The sequence below is a fragment of the Pyxicephalus adspersus genome, chromosome 10 (genome assembly GCF_032062135.1).
Source record: "Pyxicephalus adspersus chromosome 10, UCB_Pads_2.0, whole genome shotgun sequence".
NCBI lineage: Eukaryota > Metazoa > Chordata > Amphibia > Anura > Pyxicephalidae > Pyxicephalus > Pyxicephalus adspersus.
The window spans coordinates 25,136,285-25,162,760 of NC_092867.1; the positions used below are offsets into that span (position 1 = coordinate 25,136,285).

The 26,476-nt window shown below is 37.4% G+C and overlaps 1 protein-coding gene across 1 annotated transcript in view; it reads left to right on the top strand.

Annotated features, from left to right (window-relative positions):
* Positions 1–2,726: 2,726 nt before the first annotated feature.
* Positions 2,727–26,476, top strand: part of RTKN2 (rhotekin 2) — a gene marked incomplete at its 5' end in the record, with an annotated part of 36,475 nt that continues 12,725 nt past the window's right edge. Inside the window, 8 exon segments of the mRNA XM_072424214.1 lie at positions 2,727–2,926; positions 5,933–5,991; positions 11,223–11,276; positions 19,252–19,369; positions 20,235–20,432; positions 21,848–21,942; positions 23,127–23,233; positions 25,530–25,661. Of these exon segments, the coding sequence (XP_072280315.1) occupies positions 2,727–2,926; positions 5,933–5,991; positions 11,223–11,276; positions 19,252–19,369; positions 20,235–20,432; positions 21,848–21,942; positions 23,127–23,233; positions 25,530–25,661 (963 nt within the window).

The window sequence follows — 26,476 nt, forward strand, 5'->3', positions numbered from 1 at the left end:
CCATCTATGCCTGATATCTGATGCATGTACAGCGGACGCCATTCATGAATCTGTCCTGGCGGATCCTTGAACGACGAAGGACAAATCCTTCGTTTGTACAGAGCACAGCGGGGTGCCCGCTAACTTGTTCCCCCCTCTCCATAGAACAGAACAGCGTTGTATGTACAGAGCTTGTTCAATATTATTAATAAACAGGATTTATATAGCGCTAACATATTTTTCATCGCTGTACGTTAAATAGTGTTGCAAGTGACAGACATATACAGACAGTGACAGGATGAGGAAAGGACCCTGCCCAGAAGAGCTTACAATCTATTTAATGTACACCGCTGCATAATATGTTGGTGCTATATAAATCCTGTTTATTAATAATAGTAATAATAATAATAATAATAATAATAATCTAGGAGGTATTAATGCATCTTTCAGTCTTTTGTCATTTGAAAGGATTGTGAAAGATCCTTTCCAAGGGTAAAAATGTAATGTGTACGTAGCCTTGACAATCTTCTTTGGCCATTGGATAGCCACTGATAAGTCTTTGCTGTCTTGGTCTGTTCATGGTGTTGCCATGTATAAAACGGGGCTGTATGTTGCATGTGCCATGCAGGGTGACTAACAAAAAAAAGAAAGAAAACAAGCCAACAAGTAGCCAGTAAAGGTTTTGTTAATTTTTTAATTTTATTCTGCAAAAGACATCCTGGTGACAGTTTTTGGGTTTCGGTCCACTTTAGGTTTTTTATAGAGCAATCTAAAAACGCAGTGTGTGGATTTGGTCTTTAATGTTGCTAAAAGTGATTGCAGTCCAAAAAACTCCTCTTATTAAAAGATAAATCATTGTGATTGATGGTAACAGAACAATATCGGATCTCCTGATGGAACAGTTGTGCTAATTAGTAGTTTAGTTGCACCTGTGCCTGGACAAGTATTGTTCTGTGCTGCTGTGATAGAAATGTATTGCCCTGATTACCCCACCTGTGTCATCTGGATTATCATCACATAGCATGTGTCTTCTAGGCAGGGCCCTCTCCTCCTCCTGTGTCACTGTCTGTATCCGTCTGTCATTTACAACCCGTATGTAATGTACAGCGCTGTGTAATATGTTGGCGCTATGTAAATCCTGTTTATTAATAATAACAATAATAATAATATGTGGGATTCCTCCCTTGCTGGCCCAAACACTGAAGGACAGCAAAGTCACTGACTTTCCCTAGCAGGAAGTCTCCTAGCAATGCTGACGCTGGTGACGAATCTCCGCCAATAAAATTGGTCATCTGATGTGGTTTGTATGTTGGCCGCTGAGTGCTTCATGCATGATGTACAGCTGCAGTATTCCCCCAGCACCCGACACAGCACTCTTTTCAGTAACCACCCGGCTGTTTTTGGTTACTGAAAACTTGGGTCACTCTACAGGGGCACTGGGCACAAAAAAATAGGAAGTACTAAGGAGGTTGGTATTAGAATAAGTATAGGGGGCAGTAGAAAGATGACAGATTTAAAGGAGTACCAAATACCCATGGAACCAACATCTGGGAATGCTAAATTTGTCAGGAGTTACCCTTACCCTTACCCACACTTTTTTTTTTTTTACCACCCAGCTGAAAAACAATTCTAGGGAGAACACTGATGCTGCATATAGGATCCTAAAAAAAAAATGGCAGCACTACTGCAACCAACTGCCCATGAACCTATTTGTTACTGTATCCACTTTTTTTTTTATTTAAATCCTAATGTGAACTCACCTTAGTGGTGAAAAAAACACATGGGGTAAATAATATAAAAAGTATATTTTCTTGCCTAGGCAGGGGATGATTTCTCTGTAATTCCAAAAAGATGCCAATGGAACACAGAAGGCAAAATATCATGAGATCATGCTCCTATAGTGAACAGTTGAAAGCAGTTTGAAATTGCTAATTAATTGTGTTTATGATAATCTTTAAATGATGCAGTATTCTCCCTAGCCCTTTTTAGCCAAACGCACCACCCGGCACTTTTTATCAAACACCCGGCTGTTTTTGGTTGGTTACTAGTGAGTTGGGTCACCGTACAGGGGCTGCCACCAACCTACAATTTCTTCCCACCCAGCTTAAAAAATTCTGGGTTGATCACTGTGATGCTATTGCTTGGAGTTTGTATTTACAAATCTCAGACACTAAATTTATAGTCACCACTGATTTGTATTATTTGGTGCATACAGGTACTATAAATCAATATTTTCACTCATTAGGACTGCTGTTACAGCTTAAAGTGCATGCAACTTGATGGCGGCATATTTTTAAAGCACTGAAGGTGACATTCACTGCATTTACTGAATCAATCGATAATTTAGAAGCTATACCGTTCATTAGGTAGATTTACCTGCAGTGAATATTCAGTGAATGCTACATTTTCAGCATTATAAGTTTGCCCTAATGTAGTGCTGTGTGCACTGTGGTTGCTGTGTTTTCTGCACGTCTGTATACTGACATTTACATTAATTGATAAGACAAACAGAAGTTTTCAAAAGGCCAGAGATTCTGTATCCACAGCAGGAGACAAACTTGAATTCCTCCACTTGCTGGAATCCATGCTGCCTCATACATATGCTTTATATCTTTGTAGTCAGGAAATAAAATAATCCGGACTGCTGTTTCATTCACAGTGTAAATATCCCCATTGGTATGTTTGTTTTACCCAATTGTGTTTATTTTCCTAAGTGTTAATGAAATAATTTTATATATTCTCCTTAGGACAGCTGCATTCAAGAAAAGCTTGACTTTGAAGTCCGCATGCGGGAAGGAATCTGCAAGCTGTTATCAGTCAGCACTCAGAAACATCAAATATTGAATGCAGTGAAGAATCTTATGATCTGCAATGCACGTATTCAGGTTTATATGAAACAGCTCCATTCTCCCCAGGAAGAAAACGCTGTGATGAATACTGGACGGCGGTGAGTGTCTTTAGAAGACTTGGCACACAATAGTCACAGCAGTGTGCCCTTATCTTGCCTGCAGTTCATTGGTGTGAATGTACAATCTTGTTATTGATTAATCCCAGTAAACATGATATGTGTCACAGTAACAGCTAAGGCTATGTACACACGTGTAATGGTTCTCGTCCAATAATTGGCTCATGGCTGATATCGGACAAGAATCATGTGTGTGTACAGAGCTCGACGAACAATTGTAGTGGAAGTGAAGGGGGAGAGAGCGCAGCGGGGTGCCACGCTGTCGTTCTCCCCCTCCCCTCTCCATTAAGCGGAACGCTGCTGTATATACACTTGTTCATGCATCTTGCAGTCGTTCTTTGTTGGAAAGGATTGTGAAAGATCTTTTCCAATGACAATTATTGCATGATCTTTCACGATCCTTTCCAATGGCAAAAGACTGAAAGATGAATGAACGAGCGCTGTACATACAGCACCGTTCCACTCTATGGAGAGGGGGAGAACGAGTGAGCGGCACCCTGCTGTGCTCTCTCCTCTCCTCTCCTCTCCTCTTCACTTGCATTGCAGTTGTTCGTCATTTGTGTACTTGCCAGAGTGGATCCATGAATGACGTTGGGTGGTACACACACCAGATTCTCGTCCGATGCCAGCCCTAAAGGAATAATCTGATGAGAATCATTTTACCTGTGTATGTAGCCTTACTGCAGGAAAAATCTCTGTTGGATGTAATCATCCATATGTATTCTAATGTATTGGGATGCCATTTAAAATGTATGGCCCCGCACTACATGTTATGCACTTTGCTACAACATAAATGAGCTTTTTTTATATTCAAGAGGACTGTATTCAAACTACTCATATCAATGGATAACTCTCATGGACTTGGAGGGATTTGAATCAGTGTCCTCTCTCCTAAACTGATGTTTCATTTTTTGGTATATAATGGAGAAGTGACATTTCTAAAATCTCTGTACTGAAATTCTGGGTTTACACAATACATGTGTTCATTATGAGACCAGTTAATCTTAATGCTGAAGGGATGTTCTTTTTAAATAAAGGCATCAAACCAAATACATTTATTATTATTGTTATACAGAACAAAAATATTAGACAATTTAAATTGGTAAACAAACCATAGCAATAAGAAAACGGGAAAAATAGATTTGCATACCCTTGGGCTATGTACACACGTGCAATAATTGTTGGAAAGGATCTTTCACAATCATTTCCAACAACAAAAGACTGAATGATGCATGTACGAGCGCTGTACATACAGAGCCATTCTGCTCTATAGAGAGGGGAGGGGGAGAATGAGTGAGTGGCACCCCGCTGCATCCTCTCCTCCACTTCTATTACAATCGTTCCTTGATTGTTTATCCGCCAGGGCATCCATGAACGACGAGTGCTGTACACACGCCAGATTCTAGTTTGATATCGACCCTGAGGCGATAATTGGACAAGTTTTTAAATTGGTGATTTGCAGAATGCTGTTGTACCTTTTATCCTCCAAGACCCACCAGAGTGACGTGAGGGTTTCTCTGTGCACTTTGGGTCTGTTGTGGGTGCGGGTGCCGTGCAGAGAATGTTTTTGGAATCAGAGTGGGCGTTGTCCGTGCGGGTCCCACACAACACACGCCCACTATAATGACCTAGGGGATTCCCTGTGATGACAGAGGCTGTGAGCCGGTGGAAATCTAAACATGGGTCACAATTTGTTTTCAATAGGTTTTTATTAATTTTTTAACAATTTGAACAATTTAAGCACAGAACACAATATTCAGTAAACTTACATGAGGGGATGAGAATAAAACAAAAAACTGGAGACAAAAATAACACGGTTACTTGTCTATGAGATTACAGTACAGAGAGCACATCATCATAAGCTTGAAACATTAACAAAAATCACCATAAAGTCGGCAGGGACAATCTAGTCAGAGAATGTTGGAGCCAGGGTTCCCACACTTAAGCAAACTTTCGTAAGTATCATTCACCGAGCTTGAAAATTTTTCATTAATGCATATAGCATCCACCCTGAGTAAGACCTCATGATAGGGGACAAGCTGTTGCTTCCAATGTTTAGCTATGGTCTGCTTAGCTGCCAAAAGGACATAAGAGCACAATTTAAATTGACTAGTTTGTTAAGGTTGGAGGCTTGAAATGAAGTAACGCCATCCAAGGATCCCTAGATATAGGTGACTGGGTGAGTGTGCTCATCAATTTAAAAATCCTGCCCCAGAAACGAATTATGAGCAGGCATTGCCACCACACATGCACGGGCCGAAATTTGGTCATGCCTGTGCTAGAGAATTCCAAAAGTAATTTGGCGAACTCAAACGGGTATAAATGAACCTTATTCACTGCACTGACTATAATGTAAACATGATCAGTTATTTTGTTTTAGCTTTGTTCATGGTACTTGTGATTGCAAAAAAAAAGGAATCCTAAAGAATATAGTATAATTTACATTTTAGTTTTATTCAACTTCGTTTTGCTGATGAATTAGCTGTTAATATAGAATGGTTGTTTGGTACCATCTGCTGGCCACATCATTTAACTGCACATTGTGTGTTTTTGCAGCAAGTTAATGTGTTACCGCAATGAATGGTCAAGTGTGCTTCGAATAGTATTATGGTACCTGGTATTTTGATATTTCATTTTGAAATATGACTTTTCTGATCTACATTCCCATTCCGGATAACCATTGAAATCAGTTGGTCAGTATAACAAGCAAATAGCCAGAATTTTCAATAGGAGATTACCAGCAAATGTCATATTGTTCTCCCAAGCTTACTTAGGGATTTCAAAGGGTAAGAATGTAAGATAATAATGTATCTTAATAAATATATATATATATATGTATGTGTGTGTATATGTGTATATATTTTATGAACACAAAAGGTTTGCTTCTCGGCAGTTTTGAAAGTGGCCTAGAACAGGGGAGGTGAGGGGTTAAAATGTCTCAAAATCCGACAAAAATACATGAGTTTTGTATTTGTTTTTTCCCCGTAGGTCCTCAGATGTTGGTGTAAAAGAACGCTCTGCCTGCCCAGGAAAACTGGCCATATCGGGTATTTTATATTATTAATAATATTCATATTAGGAACTCTTATTATAAATTATATAAGAAAGACATCCATCATGCAGTTCAGACCGTAAAGCCAACTACTGTAATGTATATCAAACCCTAAAAATAATGTAAAATTATTATATAATAGTCCTTTGATGTGGTGGCTGTGTTTTTTTTTCCTTTTTCAGGCCCTTTTTCTCTTTATTGGTACATGATAATGTAAATAACCCAGAACCTATCCACAGGTTGCTATCTTCTCTTTATTGTATCTGTGGAAGGAATCATAGCTGTGTCCCAGGCTAGAATTTAAACCTGTCATCCCTCGTTCATCTCCATTACATTTGGGGGTGATGGGATTAGTGGTTTACACCAGAAGGATCCCATTGCTTTTGATACCAGCCCAACTCACAAGAAGTGAAAAGGACGGTGTGTTTCTGGCAGGATTGAACAGTGGTTTCTGTACTTGCCGAAAATGTGCCTGGCATGGCATAGAAAATGAATGCAGCCATCATATTTTAGTATAGGTTAACTGTAGTATGTTATGTTTTTACAATTGTGTTTACTTTGGACCCAGATCAATGAATTTTGGTGCCATGTCATTATGTTTTAGCACTGACCAAGAAATATAAATGTTTGGGGGGTCATTATCATGTTAAGAAGTAGTTTAGGGTTAATGCAGTTATATTTTTATGCATATGCCTTCACTTGAAAGAACTGCTGGTGCCATCAGGAAGCCTCCAAGGTCAGCATATACTCCTTGGACTAAGACTGTAACTTGTTTTTGTTGGCTGTGTTGAATACTACTTGTTCCATACGACTCTTCTTTCATGCTGCCTTTGACACTGTGACCCAATATAACAATACCCAATATGTCACAAAAGAATGTTCCAGCCAATACCCCCACTACTTTATCATGTATTGTAAATAATACAATTGGATTTTAAGTAATACTGAACGGAATAGAGTCTGACACAATCTCTGGAGCGTTTTTTTTATTTAAAGTGCCCAAGTAAAGCAACACACCAATGAAGCAGCAAAACTTTTTTTTTTTGTTTGTTATGGACCCCTAGTTGGGGGGTGAGTGTTCATGTGAGTAGTTTCACCAGAGTAAATGTGCTTTGAGAATACTCTAACCTTGTTTTGAAGTTTCAGTACCTCTTGAAATTAGGGTTGTTCTGGACAATCTGCCACTGAATAATCAGGAGGAAAGGAAGAAAAACTGGCTCCTACCTGCGTCATGCTAATAACATCATTCTAGAGCAGGCATGGGCAAACTACGGCCCATTAGGCTTTTAAATCTGGCCTGTTGAACTCTCTCAGCGGTCCGCGGCTCTGGCTGGTGCCACCCTGAGCAGGGTCAGGAGAAGAAGGGGGGGTGCACCGGCTAGAGCCGCGGACCATGTCCTCTATACAAATCCCAGGCTCAGGTAAGTGGGCGGGGTTGGGTCTCTGGACACAATTGCAGATCTGAGCCAAAGATTGGGGAGTTTGTTTTTAAGGGTTAAGTAAAAAAAAAAAAAAAGGGTTAAGGTTATAGGGCATCATTGGGTAAGTGTTACGTTGTAAATAAAGTGGAATTTAACCTGGTGATATAATACTTTACCAAAACATCCAAAGCATGTCTCTGCCAAGTTTTCTGTATATTTATATCAGCGCTTAAGCAAACTTTCAAGCCCTTGTATTTTTCGCTGCCATGCTGATTTTTTGGCTTTCTTGCTTTCTGATAATCTGTGCTATGATAATACACCACCAAAACCTCATCTAAAGTAACCAAAGCACTTTACTCCAAATTGTGAGGATTTCATCTTAACCTCCCTAGCGGTAACTCCGTGTCACACCCGGGGTAGGTAAGCCTATGGGAAGGTTAGTAAATACAGTGCTTACCTGATCCGCCGGTGTCCCGGGTTGTCCATCGCTGGGATCCCTGTCTTCTTTCTTTTTCCTCTGGCATCTTCTGCATCTGATGAGTCACCGGGGGAGTTCCTGGTGACGTCGGTGCGTGTGTGCGTTGCCGGCGGGGCTGGGCGGGAAATTCAAAATCCATTTGTATTGCATTCGATACAAAATAACTATATTGAATGCAATACATTGGATTTATATGTGTAAAAGCAGCACATTGTTTTCATGAACATTTATTTTACAGTATAATGTAATAGTATGAGTATAAATTGTATTTAAAAAAAAAAATATATATATATATTTTTTTTTTTACATTTTTTTAATTTATTATTTTTACGTGATTTGTGTTTCAAACTTTATTATAATACTAATATACTATATTGTAAAATAAATTTTCATGAAATACAATGTACTGCTTTTAGACATATAAATCCAGACAGAAATGTACCGCTAGGGAGGTTAAAGAGGAAGTAAACCCAAAAACTACCCCAAAAAAAAAAAAACACCTTTAATCATGCTGCAAAAAAAGGGGGTGTTGCACTTACAAAAGAAAAACACACAAACAAACTGAACGTTTACTGTAAATAAAGGGTTGTCTAACCTTTTGTGTAAAGTGAAAATTCTGACTTTAGGTACGCTTTAACAATAGCTTGACCTGCTAAGCTCCTTAAGTTCCTTGTTTTCAAAACAAAATTCTAAGTACAGAATGATATATGTGCCCAACTGTTCCTTCAGATAAAACTTGCTCACTTTAGGATGCTGTCTTACACTTATGTGTGTTCCAGAACTATGTGCCTAATATTAATTTGGTATACATCTGACTTCAGTGGATCCTCGACTCTATATTAACGGTTTAAATTAGTGGCACTTTTGTTTCAACTGATCCTGTTTGGCTTTATGTGATTTGCCTCCAGCCCCCCACCCCCCATATTGCTCCTGCACCAGGTTCATCTGTACTGAAGACCAGTCCTTCTTGACCTTGGTCCTGGTTTTGTATTTTAATGTTTTTTTTTCAATTTTCAAAATAATAAACAGAGGATACAACAGTTAAAAATAACCATGACCAAACAAAATGGAGAAAAAGCTAAAAATAAAACAAACAGACCCCAGTCCACCACCCCATAATGAACAGTAACTCATTATCTTACTTGGCCTTCCAGGTCCATAAGTTTTATTGGCAGTAATTGATTCTCTACCAGGAAATGTAAGATTCACTGCTATATAAATAGACCCCAAAATGTACTTCTGGTACAGACAGTTATACAACCTGTTCTGTTCTCTTTTGAGAGAAGGGTTGTGATGTAGCGAATCACACATGTATTTTGTAGGTGTCTGTGCTCCGGGATATCAGGAGACTCTAGGTTTGCAGTGGGTTAAAGCCCAAATATCAAGAATAAAAATAACAAGAGCTGGCCTAGGCTACTTTGTTTTGTTAGCCATATATCAACATGCATCCTCTGAGACATGTTACATAATTACCTTTTTGTAGCAGAAATGATTAAAGAACAGACTAAGTAAAATAAAATGTTTCTGTTGCTTTAGCAACACAGGATGAGATCATTCCTAACTCTGCCAGCTGAAATCCTAGCAGTGGATACAAACAGTCTGGTTTTCACACCTGTGATTTATCTGCAGCAAAAATACCAGCTCAATCATAATGGCCATAAAAAATAAAATTAGAATGAATTCACACCTTTTGACAAGTGCCAAACAAGAACTGTGCTGTGATCATAGTGTAATCTCTTGGATGTAATTTAGTTTTTTGCTGTCAACAGGTAGTGAAAATGCTTTATGTGCTTTTAAATGAGTATATTTATACCCCTCTCTCAGAGAACAGACCCACTGTGTTGTATATTTTTACCTTATTCTTAGGAATTCTAGAACAGCCGTTTATAAACACCATTTGCAAAATGTCATTTAAGGATGAACTGTGCAGACATATTAAAACCGTTTAAATATAATTACTGTTTAGGTTAATTTGTGCCTATAAAAGTGTATAATCTACCACTGCAACAAACTAATAAAGCATACGGTTTTAGCAAAATTATTAATAAACCTATCTGACCCATACAGGTAGTCCCCGAGTTAAGGACATCCGACATAGGAATTGGCTTCCCTGCTTTCTCATGTGCAGGACGTAGGCTTGATGGGGGGAGGGGTGGTTTGCATGACACAGCTGAGGTTGTGGGCGATCTCTTCTGCAATCTGTTATAACTCCTTAATGACCAAGACAAACTCTGCAGTTGTTTTTTGCATATCAAAGCACAGCTTACTCTAGAAGTTAATAAATGTCTAGGCTTCATTAAGTTTTTTGTTTTATTTTTTTTTATTTTCTTGGTTTGTGAATAACTCACAGTGAGGATTTTATACAGTAACTGACACCATGCTGCCTAATAATATGTTGAGACAATCATCTGTCCTAATTGCATTTAATATAATAATGTACATGTTCCAACTTACGTACAAATTCAACTTAAGAACCTTCCTTCAGTTCCTATCTTGTATGTAACTCGGGGACCACCTGTATTTGCAACACATGGACATTTTCCCATGTTTAAACACACACCAAATACAGGATAGTAACTGATGGTATTCCAGAAATATAGCATGCAAGGTTTTTTTTTTTTTTTTTTTGCCATTTGTACACAGAAGAAAAACATATTGTCTCCCTAAACTTGTTGATGATTGCTCAGTACATGCAGATCACAGCAGCCTCAAGGGAGGAAGTAGTGCATACAGGGGAGAATGAAAACTGTTTATTTTATAGGAAGCTCTGCCAACTTAATATGAGAATTGGAGGAAATTATAGATACTGAATCATTCCAGTTCAGTCCAAACATCTGTTGTCAGGTGAAGAGATGGAGAGGCCGTTTCCAGTATCTCTATATTGCAGCAGCACTCAGGGTTGTTAGAAATATTAATATCTGTAACACTTTAAAAGGGTATGTGTGTTCTTTAGGCACCCAGGATTTCCATCACATATATAATTTTCTGAAATGATGGGTACTGTGAAGCTTTTCTTTCTATATATAGCCACGACTACACATTTTTATTTCACGCAGAGTATAGAGATAATCCAGTGTACTACAATACAGCAATTTTAGCCCCTTATGTTAATATTTCTTCTCTTCATTTTCCTTCTAAAATCTTCCCATGAAATATTGTGAATGGACCTGGGGGATCACCACTCTACATAAAACTGCTAGTAATTCTGTTTTCAGTAATTACTTGATGTAGATCCTGCTGGTTTAAGTACGCTGCCATTTTCAAATGCAATTTAACATACAATTTCTGAATAACCCTAATGTTTCTCTTTCTCTGTTCTTCCTGCAGGTATTCGAATCCCACTGATGTGGAAGGACACTGATCATTTTGGCAGCAAGGAAAGTATGTATAAGTGATTGATGTTTCCCAGATAATCCTCTTTACCATCTTACATGTTCAAATTTCCTGTTTAATAAAATATTCTTATATGTGTATTTGCACATAAGTTTAAATGGATTCTTCCTGTCTCAGGGTGACAACGCTGCTCCTGCATAATTATAGTTTAGTGAGTGGTCGGTGCTACCCTAATGTGTAAGTGGCAGGGTTACCTGTTGGAATGCCTGTAAAGAGCCATCACATAAAAAAAATCTCTATTACTGTTTCTGGTACTTTTAAGTTCACTTAGTGGATGGGTGTCAGACTCTGGCCTGCGGGACAAATTTGGCCCGCAATGTCCTTTTTTTTGGCCCCCAAAGGAATCCTAAATATGAATTGCAGCTGACCCACTGCTGGATTAAATTAGCGTTGCTACTACAATTCCTGGCATCACTCGTGTCTATAGACCAGCGGCCTCTCTGCCTATGAATGGCCCCGCGTTGGACTGTTTTATAGACACAGGGAATTGTAGTAGCGGTGCTATTTCAGTGAAGAGGGAGTTCCAGCCACTCCTTGAATTTAAATTGTAGTAGCAGTGGTATTTTAAAGTATGGCCCGCGACTTTGTCTAAGTTTTTAATTTTGGCCCACTGTGTATTTGAGTTTGACAAACCTGACTTAGTGGGTTCGATTTATTAAAGCACTCCATGGCTGGAGAGGATGCACTTTCTTCATTGAACCTGGGTGATCCATCAAACCTGGAGTGTATTTCTTAAAACTAATTTGCTGTTTGTTAGCAAATGTTTTTAACCCTGGACCTGATCCATTCCAGGTTTGATGGATCACCCAGCTTCACGGATGAAAGTGTATCTTCTCCAGCCTTGGAGAGCTTTAATAAATCAGGGCCAGTTTGCTATGTTATAAAGTAACATCTAGAGATGTTATTTGCACCTAATCAGTGCTCCAAAAAAAGTAGTAATTTAGCTACTCTACACTGTAAAGTGACCAAGCTGGTGGGTTGGAGAAAAGCCCTGCCTCTGGCATAATGGCTACCTTCATACAGAGACGCGGTGTATGTTAAGGAGGAAGTAAACCCAAAACTACCCTAAACAAAAAAGAAAAAATCACACTTACTTTCAATCCCGTGGAGCAGTCTATCCGTCGGGAGGTTTCTTCCATCGGGTCCTTGGTGGTCCCTGGGCCGGCACAGAGGGAGCACCAGGCGCTGCCATATTCTACTCTCTTCTTTCATCTTTTTCTTCCTACGTCCCCCGATGCCAGCGCTGGGTCGGGTGACATAGATTGCGAAAAAAAAACTTGCGCATGCGTAAGCTCGGCAATTTGTTCTCTTTTGATAAAAGGGTTCCTTCTGCGCATGCCTGAGATTCTCAGACATGCGCATAAGAAGCAGCCAAGAGCCTCCCGGTTTACCCATTTATGTAAAGTGAAAATTCTGATTTTATTTACGCTTTAAATCCGTAATAGTGAGCAGATCAGCTGCAGTGAGACCACAGGCAGTCCTTATGACTAGTCTCTAGCCCTCTTTCTGCCTCTTCTGGCACAGTGTCCAGAGTTCAGTTCCAGCTAAATGTACTTATTTGTAATATATTCATCTAAACTGCATATCCTAAAAGTTTTAGGTTCCTTTAAACAAGGCTGTTTATGTTTTACTTGCCAATCGGTGATAACCTCATATTTGACAAGATAGATCAGTATATGTCACTGCCTTGATGTGCATCACTTAACGCATTAGCACACAATCTGCATGCATGACCATACGCTGTCTTGCTTGCCTCCAGTGGTTACATAAGAGCTCTTTATACACAGTCTCACAGCTACTTCAATGTTCCACGAAATCCCTTTAAATCATTGTTTATTTATACATACGGCAAATCACTCCAAAGATGACAACTTGACTACTGGAATATTCCAGCATTATGTTTATTAACCTCAGCATGTGTAAAAAAAAATGTTTTTTTCACACAGATTTCTCAGTTTTAATTCACGGCTCAAATCATTTCAGATTCTGTGGAAATAAAAAAGAAGTGTGTGAAACAGTTTATTTTAATTTTATTCATATTTTTCTTAATACCTTCTCCAGGCCCAGCTGCACTGATGGCGGCAGCCTTTCTATGAAGCCAGGCACATGAAAAACTCTTGAATGTATAATTAATGAAAACAAGAGTGCTTTGACGACCCCACAGTGTATTGGGCTTAACAGTTATATTTGAAACCTATTCTGGCTGCTTTACATACAGGAAATGCTAAAGCGTATTTAAGACATTCGTAAGAAATCATGCATTAAAAAGCTAGAATTTTATGTGGGGTTCCAGTTCTTTGTGCAGTACTGATGTACTAATGACTATCTGCTTATACGGCATGTGTGTTTTGAGATATATTAATATTAGATTTTATTTGTTTGATAAATTTAATTAAATATATTCATGTATTTTAGAAACCACAAAAATGTAATGAGTTTATGATATACCCTTTTATATAGTTTTGCTTTAGGTATGTTACTGTATATGTAAACCATAAGTGTTTTCCGTCTTGTTTTATAATGATAAATGGTATTTTACAGTTTTAAAGCTATAAGCTAATCTAATAAAATATACACTGTCTTTCTCTTTGAAAGAACATAGATTTAATATACAAATACTCCTTTAAGTAGATTTACATATCTCTAATGGATCTGCACTGCAGTAGCAGCTAACAAAGTTAATGAATATGTTTTGGAGCGGTTTGTGACAATATGATCAATAGCAGGCTGGATTTTTATGTAGCCAAGTGCTGTGTCTTTATTATATTTTCTATATAAGTTGCCAAGAGAACATGGGGAGGTCCACTGATGAGCTGAGAAATGTATTGGAATTGTAATAAAGAGGAACAATTACATGTATAATCAAAGCCACAGTTTTATATCTGATTGCTCTTAAATACAAAGCCACAGAAAATCAGATTGCTCTTAAATACAAGAATTGACTTTAATTACTTATCCTCCCAATACAAAACTAAGCCTTTATTTTTATATATAGATAGATAGATAGATAGATAGATATAGATATATTTCTATGAAAATGTTGCCTGTAGTTGTGTACATATCCATACCGTCCTAAGACTTCTCACACCTATTAGTTTCCTGTTAACAGTTTGAGGCCTTGGAATTACTTGCATTTTTATATTTTGTCAACTACAAGTCTGACATCCTTGGGTAGACATATGGTTTCTACAATAATACAATGATGCGGCATTAAAGTCGATGCGTTTCGCAGAACTAATCTGCTTTCATAGAAAGGGGAAGTAGTAAATAGTGATTATATTGTTCATGCTATGGGCCTAATTTATTAAAGCTCTCCAAAGCTAGAGAGGATACACATTCATTAGTAAAGCTGGGCTCCAGCAATACCTGGAAAGGATTTGCCATTGCTAAACCTGGAATGGATTTGCCATTTGCTAGCAAATGTTTTAAAGCCTGGACCAGATTCATTCCAGGGTTGCTGGATCACCCAGGTTCACTAATGAAAGTGTATTCTCTCCAGCCTTTAATAAATCAGGCCCAATGTATCCCAGAATCCCTGGGCAGCAGGACAACTAGGTCCAAAAGAGCCACGAACAGCGCCCACAACATCAAGGGAGAATCAAATTGCCAAATCTGTATATTTAGCAAACTCCCACCTCTTATGCTATAATTTTATATTTGTCTTATTTTGGAATGTGACGTGTATAATTTGGTATGTCGTTGGAGTTAGGTTTGTAGTAAAGTTTTTTTGTTTTTTTTTATAGTCTACATGACCTAGAAGGCTTCAGTGTCACTAATGCCTTCCCATGTATAATAAAAGGTTTAACTAGACTGGAAGTATATTTTAAGCTTTGCTATCTGGTTGTATTTTCCATTCCTTTTAGCATTACTTTCTACTGGGTTTAAAAAAGAAATGTTCTTTAGAAGATCAAAAACAACATGCCTTTAGGAAATAAAATCTAGATGCAATTAAAACGAACTGTTTTTAAAATGCTACCATAAAATGTTTTTTTTATTATTGCATATTTTGAATGTAGTTTAGTAACAAACATTGAATTTGTTCCATAAACAAGTGATCCATCAATTTTAACTGATTTAATAACCTGTTTTTAATTTACAGTATTTCATAGCAGTATAAGCTGCTTTTTACTTGTAACAGGCTTTTTATACTCTGCCAGCAGACTTAATCTTTTAATACTGCCAAGAAAATGTTTCCATTAATGGATAGCAATGCTTTTTGATGATCTTCTCTTGATTTACTTCAGCTAGTTGATGTAAAAAATACAAAGCTGACCTTTTGCATTGAGATAGACCTAGATGGAGAGCTCTATATGAAGCAATACATTATTGGAAGCAATCTCATCCCTTTTTCTCCATCATGTTTCACAATGAAATGTCTTATGTGTAGAATAAGATGGTTAGTGGGAATTGCCTAATGGAACATAAAACAATTTTCTAGTTTCATTGGCTTTGCTATGCATTTTGTTTTATGTAAATTGATTTTACACTTTAAAAGGAAAGTTATTCTGGTTTCAATGGCTACATAATGAGTTGTTGTAAAGTTTGCCTGCAAATAATTTTTAATGTGTTAAACATTCACCATGTCTGCATTACTGTATTCTCGTTCTGGTATTTTATATATGCACGTGTAGCTTTTTTTCTTGTTACAGCATAATCCACATCTTTGCAGATTGTCTATTGGCACAAAATCAATTACCAGATAAGGAACATAGAGCTTCTAATGCATCGAAAGAAAATGTGGGGCCTATGCTAATCCATAGATGTTCAGTGACTTGTGGGCCATGTGTAGTAGTTTTTATTTATGATAGTCATGTAAAAATGGTTTTTAAACAGAATCAAATCTTGCAAAACAAAGGTTAGTCTTGCTGTATCAACAAACATAAATATTCCAAATATTTTGCCAGTGCTATTATGTAGAAGGGCAGCTTTAAGGACAAAATATTTGGTGGTCTGCCAAGTCAGCAGATAAAAGGTACATTGCATTGACTGCTCTTCACATTTTAAAGATCTCCAATTGCACATTCAGCTCAAATATGGCTGAAATTAATGGGACCTTAGTACACCCATCTGAACAGTTTGGTCAGCTTTTATGAAGGACTTGCAAGCTAAAATACAACACACATGAACTGGTGTGCAGAATAATGTTAGTAGAAGTCCTGGGTGATGATGGCTGGTACACATGGCACTTTGGTTTTGCAAGGCCTGGAAAGTGGTAGAATAATTAGTGTCTGCAAGCAACAGTCGGACCAATGTGTAGGTTTTGGGCTGACATCCATCATGAAATACAAACAGGAAGGCATGTGATTTGTCTCAAGTTCATTTTGCCAAAGGTCAGTGAGCGCAAATGTACAGGCAAACTCAAAAAGCACCATCCTTACTGAGAAGGTGAACCAGGGGTCCAGGAAAAGATGGTATGACTTCCACGGAATCTTAATATTTCAATGTCAAGCCTGTCTGGGATTATATAAAGAGATAGAAGCAATGGGTTTGCCTAAATCTACAGAAGATTTGGTTGGTTCTTTGTTTGGAACTACCTACCTGCTAAGTTCCTTTAAACTGTGTGCAAGTGAACCTGGGCGAATTGATGCTGTATTTTGAATTATTCTAGGGTTGTTTAGCTTCTTCAGGCACTTGTGAAGGAATGCTATACATTACTGTGTGCGTGTAAATACACTCAATGTGAAGTACATTAGCAGAAATGACTTTGTGTAGGTGTTTTATAGACATTGACTTTGTGAAAGTTTGACTGCGTTCCTTGAAAATGTTTTCATTTGTAAGATGTTTGTGGATTTAATTGCCATTTCCTCCCCCCCTGCCTTTTACCCGGACTTTCTATTTCCAACATGTTAGCTACTCCTAATGAGTTTGCTAGTGTGCTTTAGGTCATTATGTTTTTGTTAAGAGGTCATCTCATATAAGATGCAGAATTCATAACATATTTCAAGGCAACCCAAGCAATAACCTTTCCACCACCAATCTTCACAGTTAGTATGAGGTTCTGTCCCTGAAATGCTGTCTTCAGTTTGTGACAAATACTTATGTTACTGTAACTAAACAACTGTATCTGTATTTTGTCATATCATATTTTGTGGATTCTGGATACTTTGTTTACCATTAAAGGTCAATTCTGGGCCTGAATTTGCAGGACTGACCAGACATTGGTCAATTTAGCAGTCAATCTCTGCCACTTGTAGATTATTTTCAATTAATAATTATTTTTCAGTGGAATGACTGAGTTCTAATATTCTGGCAATATTTTTGAATCATTTGCAAAGGTATTAATACGAATGTAAATATTTATGAACCTTTTCAATTATTGTAATTATGAGTACTAATACAATTGTGCTTGGAACAAAGCATCTGGTTTTTGAAGCCATTCACTGGGGATGAACACACATCAGTATAAGATACCCTTGCTACACCCTAAGCATTTGTTGGTGGTCTTCCTATTTTGAGGAAAGACTGTTCCTTAGGAACTTGACTGTCAAAGGTGATCCTGTTCAGTTGGTCACTTTGGGGAATTGTCTGCTTGTGGAGCATAAGGATGGTATTGTTGGTTGTACTCCATTGCATTATAAGTGTTTGGTTCTATAAAACTCTGTTGGTGACCCTTTCATGGACTTCCAAAAGCCAGTAATCATTTTCTGAAAGAAGTGGATGCCTTTCTCAGCAACCTTCTAGAGCATTTTCAATTATTCTTCCTATGCGGATCATGGGTTTTCCAACTAGATATCTTCACAGATGCCCTGGTTTCATCTCCATTGAATGGAATTCTCTCCCCCTTTCCAGGAAACTTCTTCTTGTACTATTCTGAAGATTAGGTAGTCTCTTGTGTGTGTTTTAAAAGTATATTTCCCCATGGTTGGCTCATTGCCAACTGCATCAATATGTAAATTAATTACACTCCATTTTCAATACTAATTGACCACTAACGTTTTTTGAAAAGCTTCTGTCCTAGGATACTGGGGTTACACGTGATGTCACCACCATATATGCTATTATGCTAAGTAAGATGTTGGGAGAAAGACCTGGGTCTTTCTTTTACGGATAAAAGACTGGAAAAATCCTATAACCTGATACATAAATTATCCAGATCCAAAAAAAACCAGGAGAGACGCTACAAAATATTTAGTAGATGATATAGATGCCCAAAGGATATTCATAAATTTGGCTGTACATACCTAGCAAAATGCTGGCGGGTGTGAGCATTCCCAAAGTTCCATGCTCCACATCTGGAGCTCTTGCCCAGCAATTAAAAAATTTATGGGATAAGATATTCCGTATTTACAATCATATTATGAAGATGGATATCCAAACATAACTGACCATTACGCTATTGGCTATGTTACCTGGCTCCTATAAAAATAATAGAGAGGTCTTCAACATTTTAATATAGCAGGACAGAGATTAATGGCTAGACACTGGGGTTCCACTACAACTCCCACTATAGCAGATTAGATGTGTGAAAATAACAAGATCAAAGCTATGAAATCTCAAATATTGTGGGAAATCCATGGATCCAAATATTATATTATAAAAACTCTCCAGAAATCGAAACTTACCTGGGCTGATTTAGATTTTAGATATTAACCATAACTGTATGTAAAAGTGGAAAAGTGTATTTGTCTGTATGTTTTTGAATGTAAACTTAATGGCTGTATCTTCTGCTATGTCTACCCCCCCCATATTCCCCTTTATTTAAATGTATATTTCTTTGCTGAACCTAACATCTGCCTATATGAAATACAGCAGGTACCACGATGGTTGAGATTTGTCAAAGGAATTTAATATGAATATGTTAAGGGTATAACAGAGTGACACCTCTAGATAATCCCTAGGTCAAAGCAGGTTTAATTTACAATTTTGCAAGCATGATGCCTAATTTTAAAACCTTAAAATCCTATTTCTTGTATACATGTTACCATGCATATCCTTAAGCAATAAATATTCTATTTGTCCACAGAGTCACAACGGTATGCAGTTTTTTGCATGCTAAAACTGGACCAGGAAATATTTGATACAGACATGGTCATCGTGGACAAAACTATGACGGATATATGCTTTGAGAACATAATTGTATTGTAAGTAACATTTGTGTTTTATGTTGCATTGCACCTATATACACACACTTGCTTAATTAGGAATGAAAATATATTTTCTTGTTAGAACTTCCTAGCGACACTACTTCTTAAATTAATGAAGTATATCTTGAGCTGGTACTGAACTGCATGCATGTCTTGGGCAAGTAGATTTGTTAATAAAGTGAAGTAAAAATTGAATAGGTTAAAAAATGTTTTGAATACGGGTACTAGCAGTGTTCTGCCCAGGCCCATTTAGCTGGGCGCACCACCTAGCTGTTTTTAGGTGTTTACTGAAAAGTTGAATCACAATACAGGGGTCACAACCCTCCTACATCTACTTCCCAGCCAGCTTAAAACAATTTTATGGAGAGAATACTGAATTGGGTAACCTACCTCTTCAGATTTTACATACAAAATCATGCTTATATCATCTGTTTATCCTATGGACCTTCTGCTTTCTAGGAAGGTTTTCAGGGTTGAGGTAATCCTTAAGTAATCTTAAGGTTATAAATGGACGTTTTAACATGTGGAAAATTAGGACACAACTTGCTCCAGCAGGGAGGGTAAAACCCCAGAAGGGCTAAACATCCAATTTATCTAGATGCAGGTCTGCAGTTCTGTAAATGTGTATACATAGCAAACTGCTACTGGCGTTGGACAGTTTGCCACAATATTTTTATTTATATCCTAATTTACTGTTTTTTTGTGCTTTTGTTTGATTTGTCTGTATATGTTCTGTCTCGTTTATGAAATGCACTTAAAATTGAAAACATTGAAAAATCCATCTCAGCTGTTCCTGTTGTTTAAAGTGAAGTAGATATTGTTTTTCTGGTGATATGCAACAGATGTTTAATTGTATTTACAGTACGGAAGCAAAACCAGACTTTGAGTTAAAACTGGAAATATATAGTTGCTGCATGGAGGAATCTTCTATAACAAACACTCCCAAGAAACTTGCGCGGAAGCTCAGAAACTCAATTGGGAAATCTGCTGGGAAGAAATTTAATTCAGAGATTGAAGAATCTGAGCCAGAGTCTGTTGTGTTCTCAAATCTTCACATGCCGTGAGTTATTTTTGCATCTTTTAATATTACTGTTAAAGTATACACTCTCAGCCAGTTGTTGCTGGAAACATTGCATGACTATCTTCAGTAGTTTGAGGGGAGTGTTGGCAAACAAAAACTACATGCTAATACACTCATAAGAAAAATATTTTCACTACACTTTTCCATACACAATTCTAGGCTTCCCTTAACATGTAGATTGTACAATTTTTGCACTCTGCTGTTACTGCTGTTTTCGGCTTCTTACAATATGCATCAAATTGCAGCACATAGAGCTCGCCCCACATCCTAGCTAATGGACATTCCGCATTATCTAGCCCTTTCCTCACCATCTTTACTGTCCCTGACCCACTTTCCCTTATAGGATGGTCATGCTGGCCTCTTGTTGCCAGCTAATATGAGCCTGCATTGCACAGAGAAGCATAGATGCACAGTGATGATGCCAGCTTAAAAGAAAAGTATGCATTGCGTTCCTTTTCAAAAGTCTATTAGCATGCTAATAGGGTGCTGGATAGGAAATGGCAAAGGCTAAATATTAGCAGAATAAACTTCAACTTTAGGCTAATACTCTATTAATACCTACTAGATAGTGATATAAAGCCCTCCAAAGGAACTGTTAATACCTTTTGTGATATGATAATAATTTGCAGAAGTAGTAGTTTTATTTAATGTTACAGAGAAGTGTATTTTTATTATGTGCATATTTTAAGTTGGTGTTGCAATAATTTATGCATGCGAGTTTCACATTTACCGGTATTTATTTTTACCGCCTCATTTTTCCATATCTCTGTTATTGTATAAAATAGATGTATATGTAAGTCAAACGCTAGAGGCGATGCTTTATTAATCACTATATAATAAAAATGTAAGTTGAAAGTCTCATTTGCATTGTGGGAAGGATCTCTATTTACCATGCAAATTTTACATAAAAAGAAAGTTTTTTTGCGTTGGAACTTTAATATTTGTTAGCAAAAGTTTTTACATCATGCTGATTACAATGAATATCTTAAAATCATTGAAAAGAGTGTGCATTCCCTTTTAATGGTACTCAAGTCACAAATGAAAATTAGGCCTGGCAATTTATTTTTTTTTTTATTTTTTTAAACGTGAACTGCACAGTTTTACTTCTACATCCAGGTATTGCTGTTGTACACCATTCTCTTCTTCAGTTCCATTTGTCAGTAACTTGAAGATCCAAATGCTTGTTAAGCAGTCAAGCCAATAATACACGTGCAGCACAGAGTTTCATTGTCTTCATCAGCCAGAAAATGTTGGCTGGCAATTAAGTCATTCTGGTCACAATTTATGGATTTTGAACATTTTATCTTATACATATTTTACACTATAGTAAATATTAGCTGTGTCTGGTGAGCTCCTCTGATGATGTTTTTTTTTTATTTTTTTATTTTTTTTAGGGGAGCAAAATTCAACTTACTGGCTCATATAACATTTGATTTGGATAGTGTGGAGGACAGCTTTAGAACGCATTCTCTTACTGTAGTGGGGCATGGTAAGTCACACTGTACTTAAGTGGAATTAAACCCATAAACACACTTACCTTTAAGTCTATCCATTGGGAGGTTTCTTCCATCGGGTCTCGTGTGGTCCCGCAATCGGTTTTGAGCCCGGCGCAGAGTTCTTCTTCCTGCGTCACATAGATTGGAAAAAAAGTTTGCCGATCTCGCACATGTGCATGAGATCGGAAAACTTTTTTCCCAATCCATGTGATAAAAGGGCTCCTTCTGCGCATTCCCCAAGATCAGGGCATGCACAGAAGGAACAGCCAAGAGCCTCTTGGGTTGCGCGACCTTTTTGCACTCAAACTTTTTACTTTACAAAAAGTGTAAATAACCCTTTAAAGTAAAATTTCTGGGTTTAGGGCCACTTTAATTGGCCTGATTTAAAAGCCTTCCAAGGCTGCAGTGGATACACTTTCATGTATCCACAAACCTGGAATGCATCTGGACCTGGATTGAAAACATTTGCTAACAAAGACCAAATGATTTTAGGAAATCTATTCCAGGTTTGCTGGATCACCCAGCTTTACTGATGAAAGTGTATCCTCTCCAGCCTTGGGGAGCTTTACAGGCCCACTGTCTAATCCAGTCCATGTTTACATACTTACATTATCTTAAAGCGTCAAAGATATGAACATCTAGGTAAATAGAACATTCAGCACACCTATTCAACACATATATTTCTATGTTTATAACCCTTAAAACCGCTGTATCACCAGAAGAATGTCTGGTAAATCTGTCAGAAATCCACTGAGCTCCTGATTTCCTGAATTGCCTCTGGCAATTTGGTTATGTGATTACAACACCTTTCTAAATGTTATAAAAATTTAAGATGTCAGCAGCATGTTTAGAACAGTAGCTCTGTCCATCAAACCCTAAGAAATGTTCCCCCATCCTAATGATAAGTACAAATTTCAGAATCACTTAAATGTTTGGGGAAAATCCTTTAAACCTCCAATTAGTTGCAAATGTCACAAACTAATATGTATAGACTACTTATAGTCAAAACTTATTTGCCAGCATCTTAAATAGCATATATGTCATACAAGCTCTCTCTGGTCTGCAAACAACCAATGCTAGCTTATCTGTGTGTTAATAGACAAATGTACAATATTTGCATGCACAAGTTTCTGCAGTAATATTGTTTTTTGTGTCCTGAATATTTATTTTTTTGCAGAGGAATGTTCGTTTTGGCTTCCTTTATATGGTAGTCTATGCTGCCGTTTGGTTGCACAGCCAGCTTGTTTGACAGATGATATCATGGTGGGGTTCCTTAACCAACAGGTAAGAATATACCTATCTGTAGGGTTGTTTGCTTAAAAGTGTTACATCTCACAATTAAAGCTAAACCTTTTATGGTAAAATACACTAATAAAACAAGTGCCTGAGATACAGTAGTCATAAATGTATTGCTCTGGGCAGAAAATATACTAAAGGACAGATAGGGGCCTCAAAATATAGTATGACCTGTAATAAAGATCCTATCATCATCTGGAAATGTTGAGTGTTTTTACAAGAAAATCTTGCTTTATGTTGGAGTTCCATACCTGTAACAATCCTCCATACCCGTAGGCAATTAATATGTAGTGGATTCACAATGTAGCAGATGCCTCGGGGAAAAAGTAATCTGCTGTGGTAGGTCCTCCTTGCTAGTCTATATAGTCTAGGCTCCTCCTGTCTGAAGCCCTTTTCATGCTTTTTCCCCTCGCTAAAACTTGGAACTTGAGTGAGTAGTCAATCTCCTCCATTCTGCTTGCTGTCTCTGTTGGGTTCTTTCCTCTGCTTCTTTCTTTGCCACATCCTACTACTTTGAACCTTGTGACTGCATAGATAACATATGCAGCTGTTCTCTATGCAGGCACAAAATATCAAAGGATATAGGCTTATCGGTGAACTACAGTGGACGATATTTTAGAACAGTGGTCGCCAACCTTTTCGGACCCAGGGACCACTAAAATTTACCGGCCCTGAATCGTGTATGTGCTGGGAGCCAGGTGCCACTCAAAGGGGAAGAAACGTCCCCCATAGTGACATCATGATGCCAGAACCCACCCACTCTCCAACTGCAAGTCTGAGTGGGCCGATTGTGTCTCTGGACTTCCATCCCCCCACTTCCCTGAGCCTGCAATCTGTATGGATCGTTCAGGGCCGCGGACCACCCGTTGGCGACTGCTGTTTTAGAAGGCTGCGGGCTACAGGATGCTGTATTACCCTCCCTTTGGTGAGGATTATTAAAGAGAAAAGGGTGCAGCATTGTAAAGAGTAAAAGAGAAGGTATTTACTTTGCATACATTTTATAAAAATTATTTATTTTATTAATTATTGTATTTGTGTAAAAAGGAGCTAGGTTAGTTTGGAGCCAAAACATCTGTGTTGAATCTGTTTTTTGCGAAATAATATTTATTTATTACTCTAGATTGACAGTCTTTAATTTTGTTCAGTACAGACAGCAATATTGTGCAGTAACAGGAACTAACAGCCATAGCTTGATTAAAAACTAATAATGACCATAAACCAGAAAGGATAAAAGGCTTTTCATTACAAAACTTAAATAAAAAGATGACATTGTTTGGTTTAATAAGTTATTTTTGTTTATGAATAATAGAGAACCTTTGTACAATTTACTTTCAAACAACCAATTGGCTTCTCCTCTTTTAGTTGCTAGGGTATTGGGATACATAATTTATCACCAGGAGGAAGAGGGAGTCCGTACAAAGATAATATTTGGTTTACTTGGGATGCAAATATATCAACAGGATAATAAATAATTCATCCTAGATTTCCTATATGTCCACTCTAGTTAATGAGGCATGACATGGTCATCTGCTGTTAAATGAGCAGAGTAATTGTCTAACCAATCTGTGTCACTGTATATATGTAGCCTTCCATAAAGAATTGTTTCTAATTATTGTATAAGGTCAATCATTGTTTTTGCTAATGAAGCCAACTTTGTGGCTTTCTATTACCCTAGTTGGTTGCATTGTCAAAATGATATATAAAAAGTATATGAGTATAAAAACATCTGTACTTATGTGTTTCTATATCTTATGTGTATATGTAAACCCAAACAATAAAATTCTTATATTTGGTCCCTTTTTTCAATATATTATGAAAAGTGCTGACACTAAGCTTGAATGAATTCAGTCTTACTAAAGTCAGACTGCAATCTCTTGTGATATAATTCCCTGTTGTATAAATCCAGTCTGTTACTTTTTGTAATTTTGTGGTCTTTCCCTTATTCTTTCAATTAATTTACCTCTTTTCTAACCAAATTTTTTGAATAGATAGTTGGGTCCACAAGGTTAAAATGTTCATTTTGGCAAATCACAGCAGCAGAGGTAGTATTTTCTCACGCCTCATTTACTATGTGCATTCATTGTGCTTGTGACTTCTTTCCTTGTAATCCCTGCCGATTCACACAGCAGCATTGGACACTGTGTCTCTTATAATTATAGAAAGTACAATCTTTTACTGGTTTATTTTCTGTAAACTGATTAGAGTTGTATTTACAGAAAACATTATTTGCTATTGGTTTGTCTGGACAATGCTATTTACAGTTTTTATTTTGTAATGTTTTTAGGAAATGGTTGGTGGTGTTCGTAGCTGCATCAAACTGTACTGTGTACTGAAAGGCGCTAATCTTCACTGCTACTACAGTCCAGAAGAAATTGAGGCAAAAATTGAACCAACAATGACCATTCCTATTAACAAGGTATGCCATTTCAGATCAGGTTTCCACAGATTTATTTTTAGGTTTAATTCTGAAAAGTCTAATATGTAGTCCATTTTTTTGTAGTTGAGATCCCTAAATTTCTTACCTGTTGTAATGCCTGAAAGCTATGTACCGATCTATGCTGTTGCATTTAGATGCCTGCGTGTCTTTCTTTTTAGCTGCTACCACCTTTTGAAGTCAACTTGCGGGCCATGGATATTTAAGCATTTAGCCATTCTAAAAGGCAGTACATGAGCTTTACAGCAAACCCTCCCTGACCATTGCAGCTGCACTTACTGTGGATTAATTCATCTTCAAAAATTCTAGCAGACTCAGAAGTTCAAGTCATTCTTTAGCAGCTCATTTCACTTTTTCCCTTTTCCTGAGCTTTTGTGCTCTGTTTACATTAGATATTGGAAGGCCGTTGAGTCACTACTAGGATAACCAGTTCAGCATAAGTGACTGTAATGCTTCTGTAGTAAATATTTAGGATTATTTGCTCAACATTGCCTGTAGCAACAGAAATAAATGAGGTCTTAACTTGAAGCGTATTTACTGTTTGTAAATCTTTTGAATGTAGTGAAAATATTTTTTTAAAGCAGTAAAATAATTTTCATGATTCCTTAAATAGTAAATATGCCTGTTAATATTGAAATGTTATGTTGCATAAACAGCACTTTTTTGTCTCCTATTAGTGACCATTTAGGATAATATTGAGATGCAAAAAATGCTATTTGTATGCAGATTGCAAGCAAATATAAAGGACTTGAAGTTGAAATCCTCAAACTCTGTATTTGTCGGGTTTGATTGCCTTA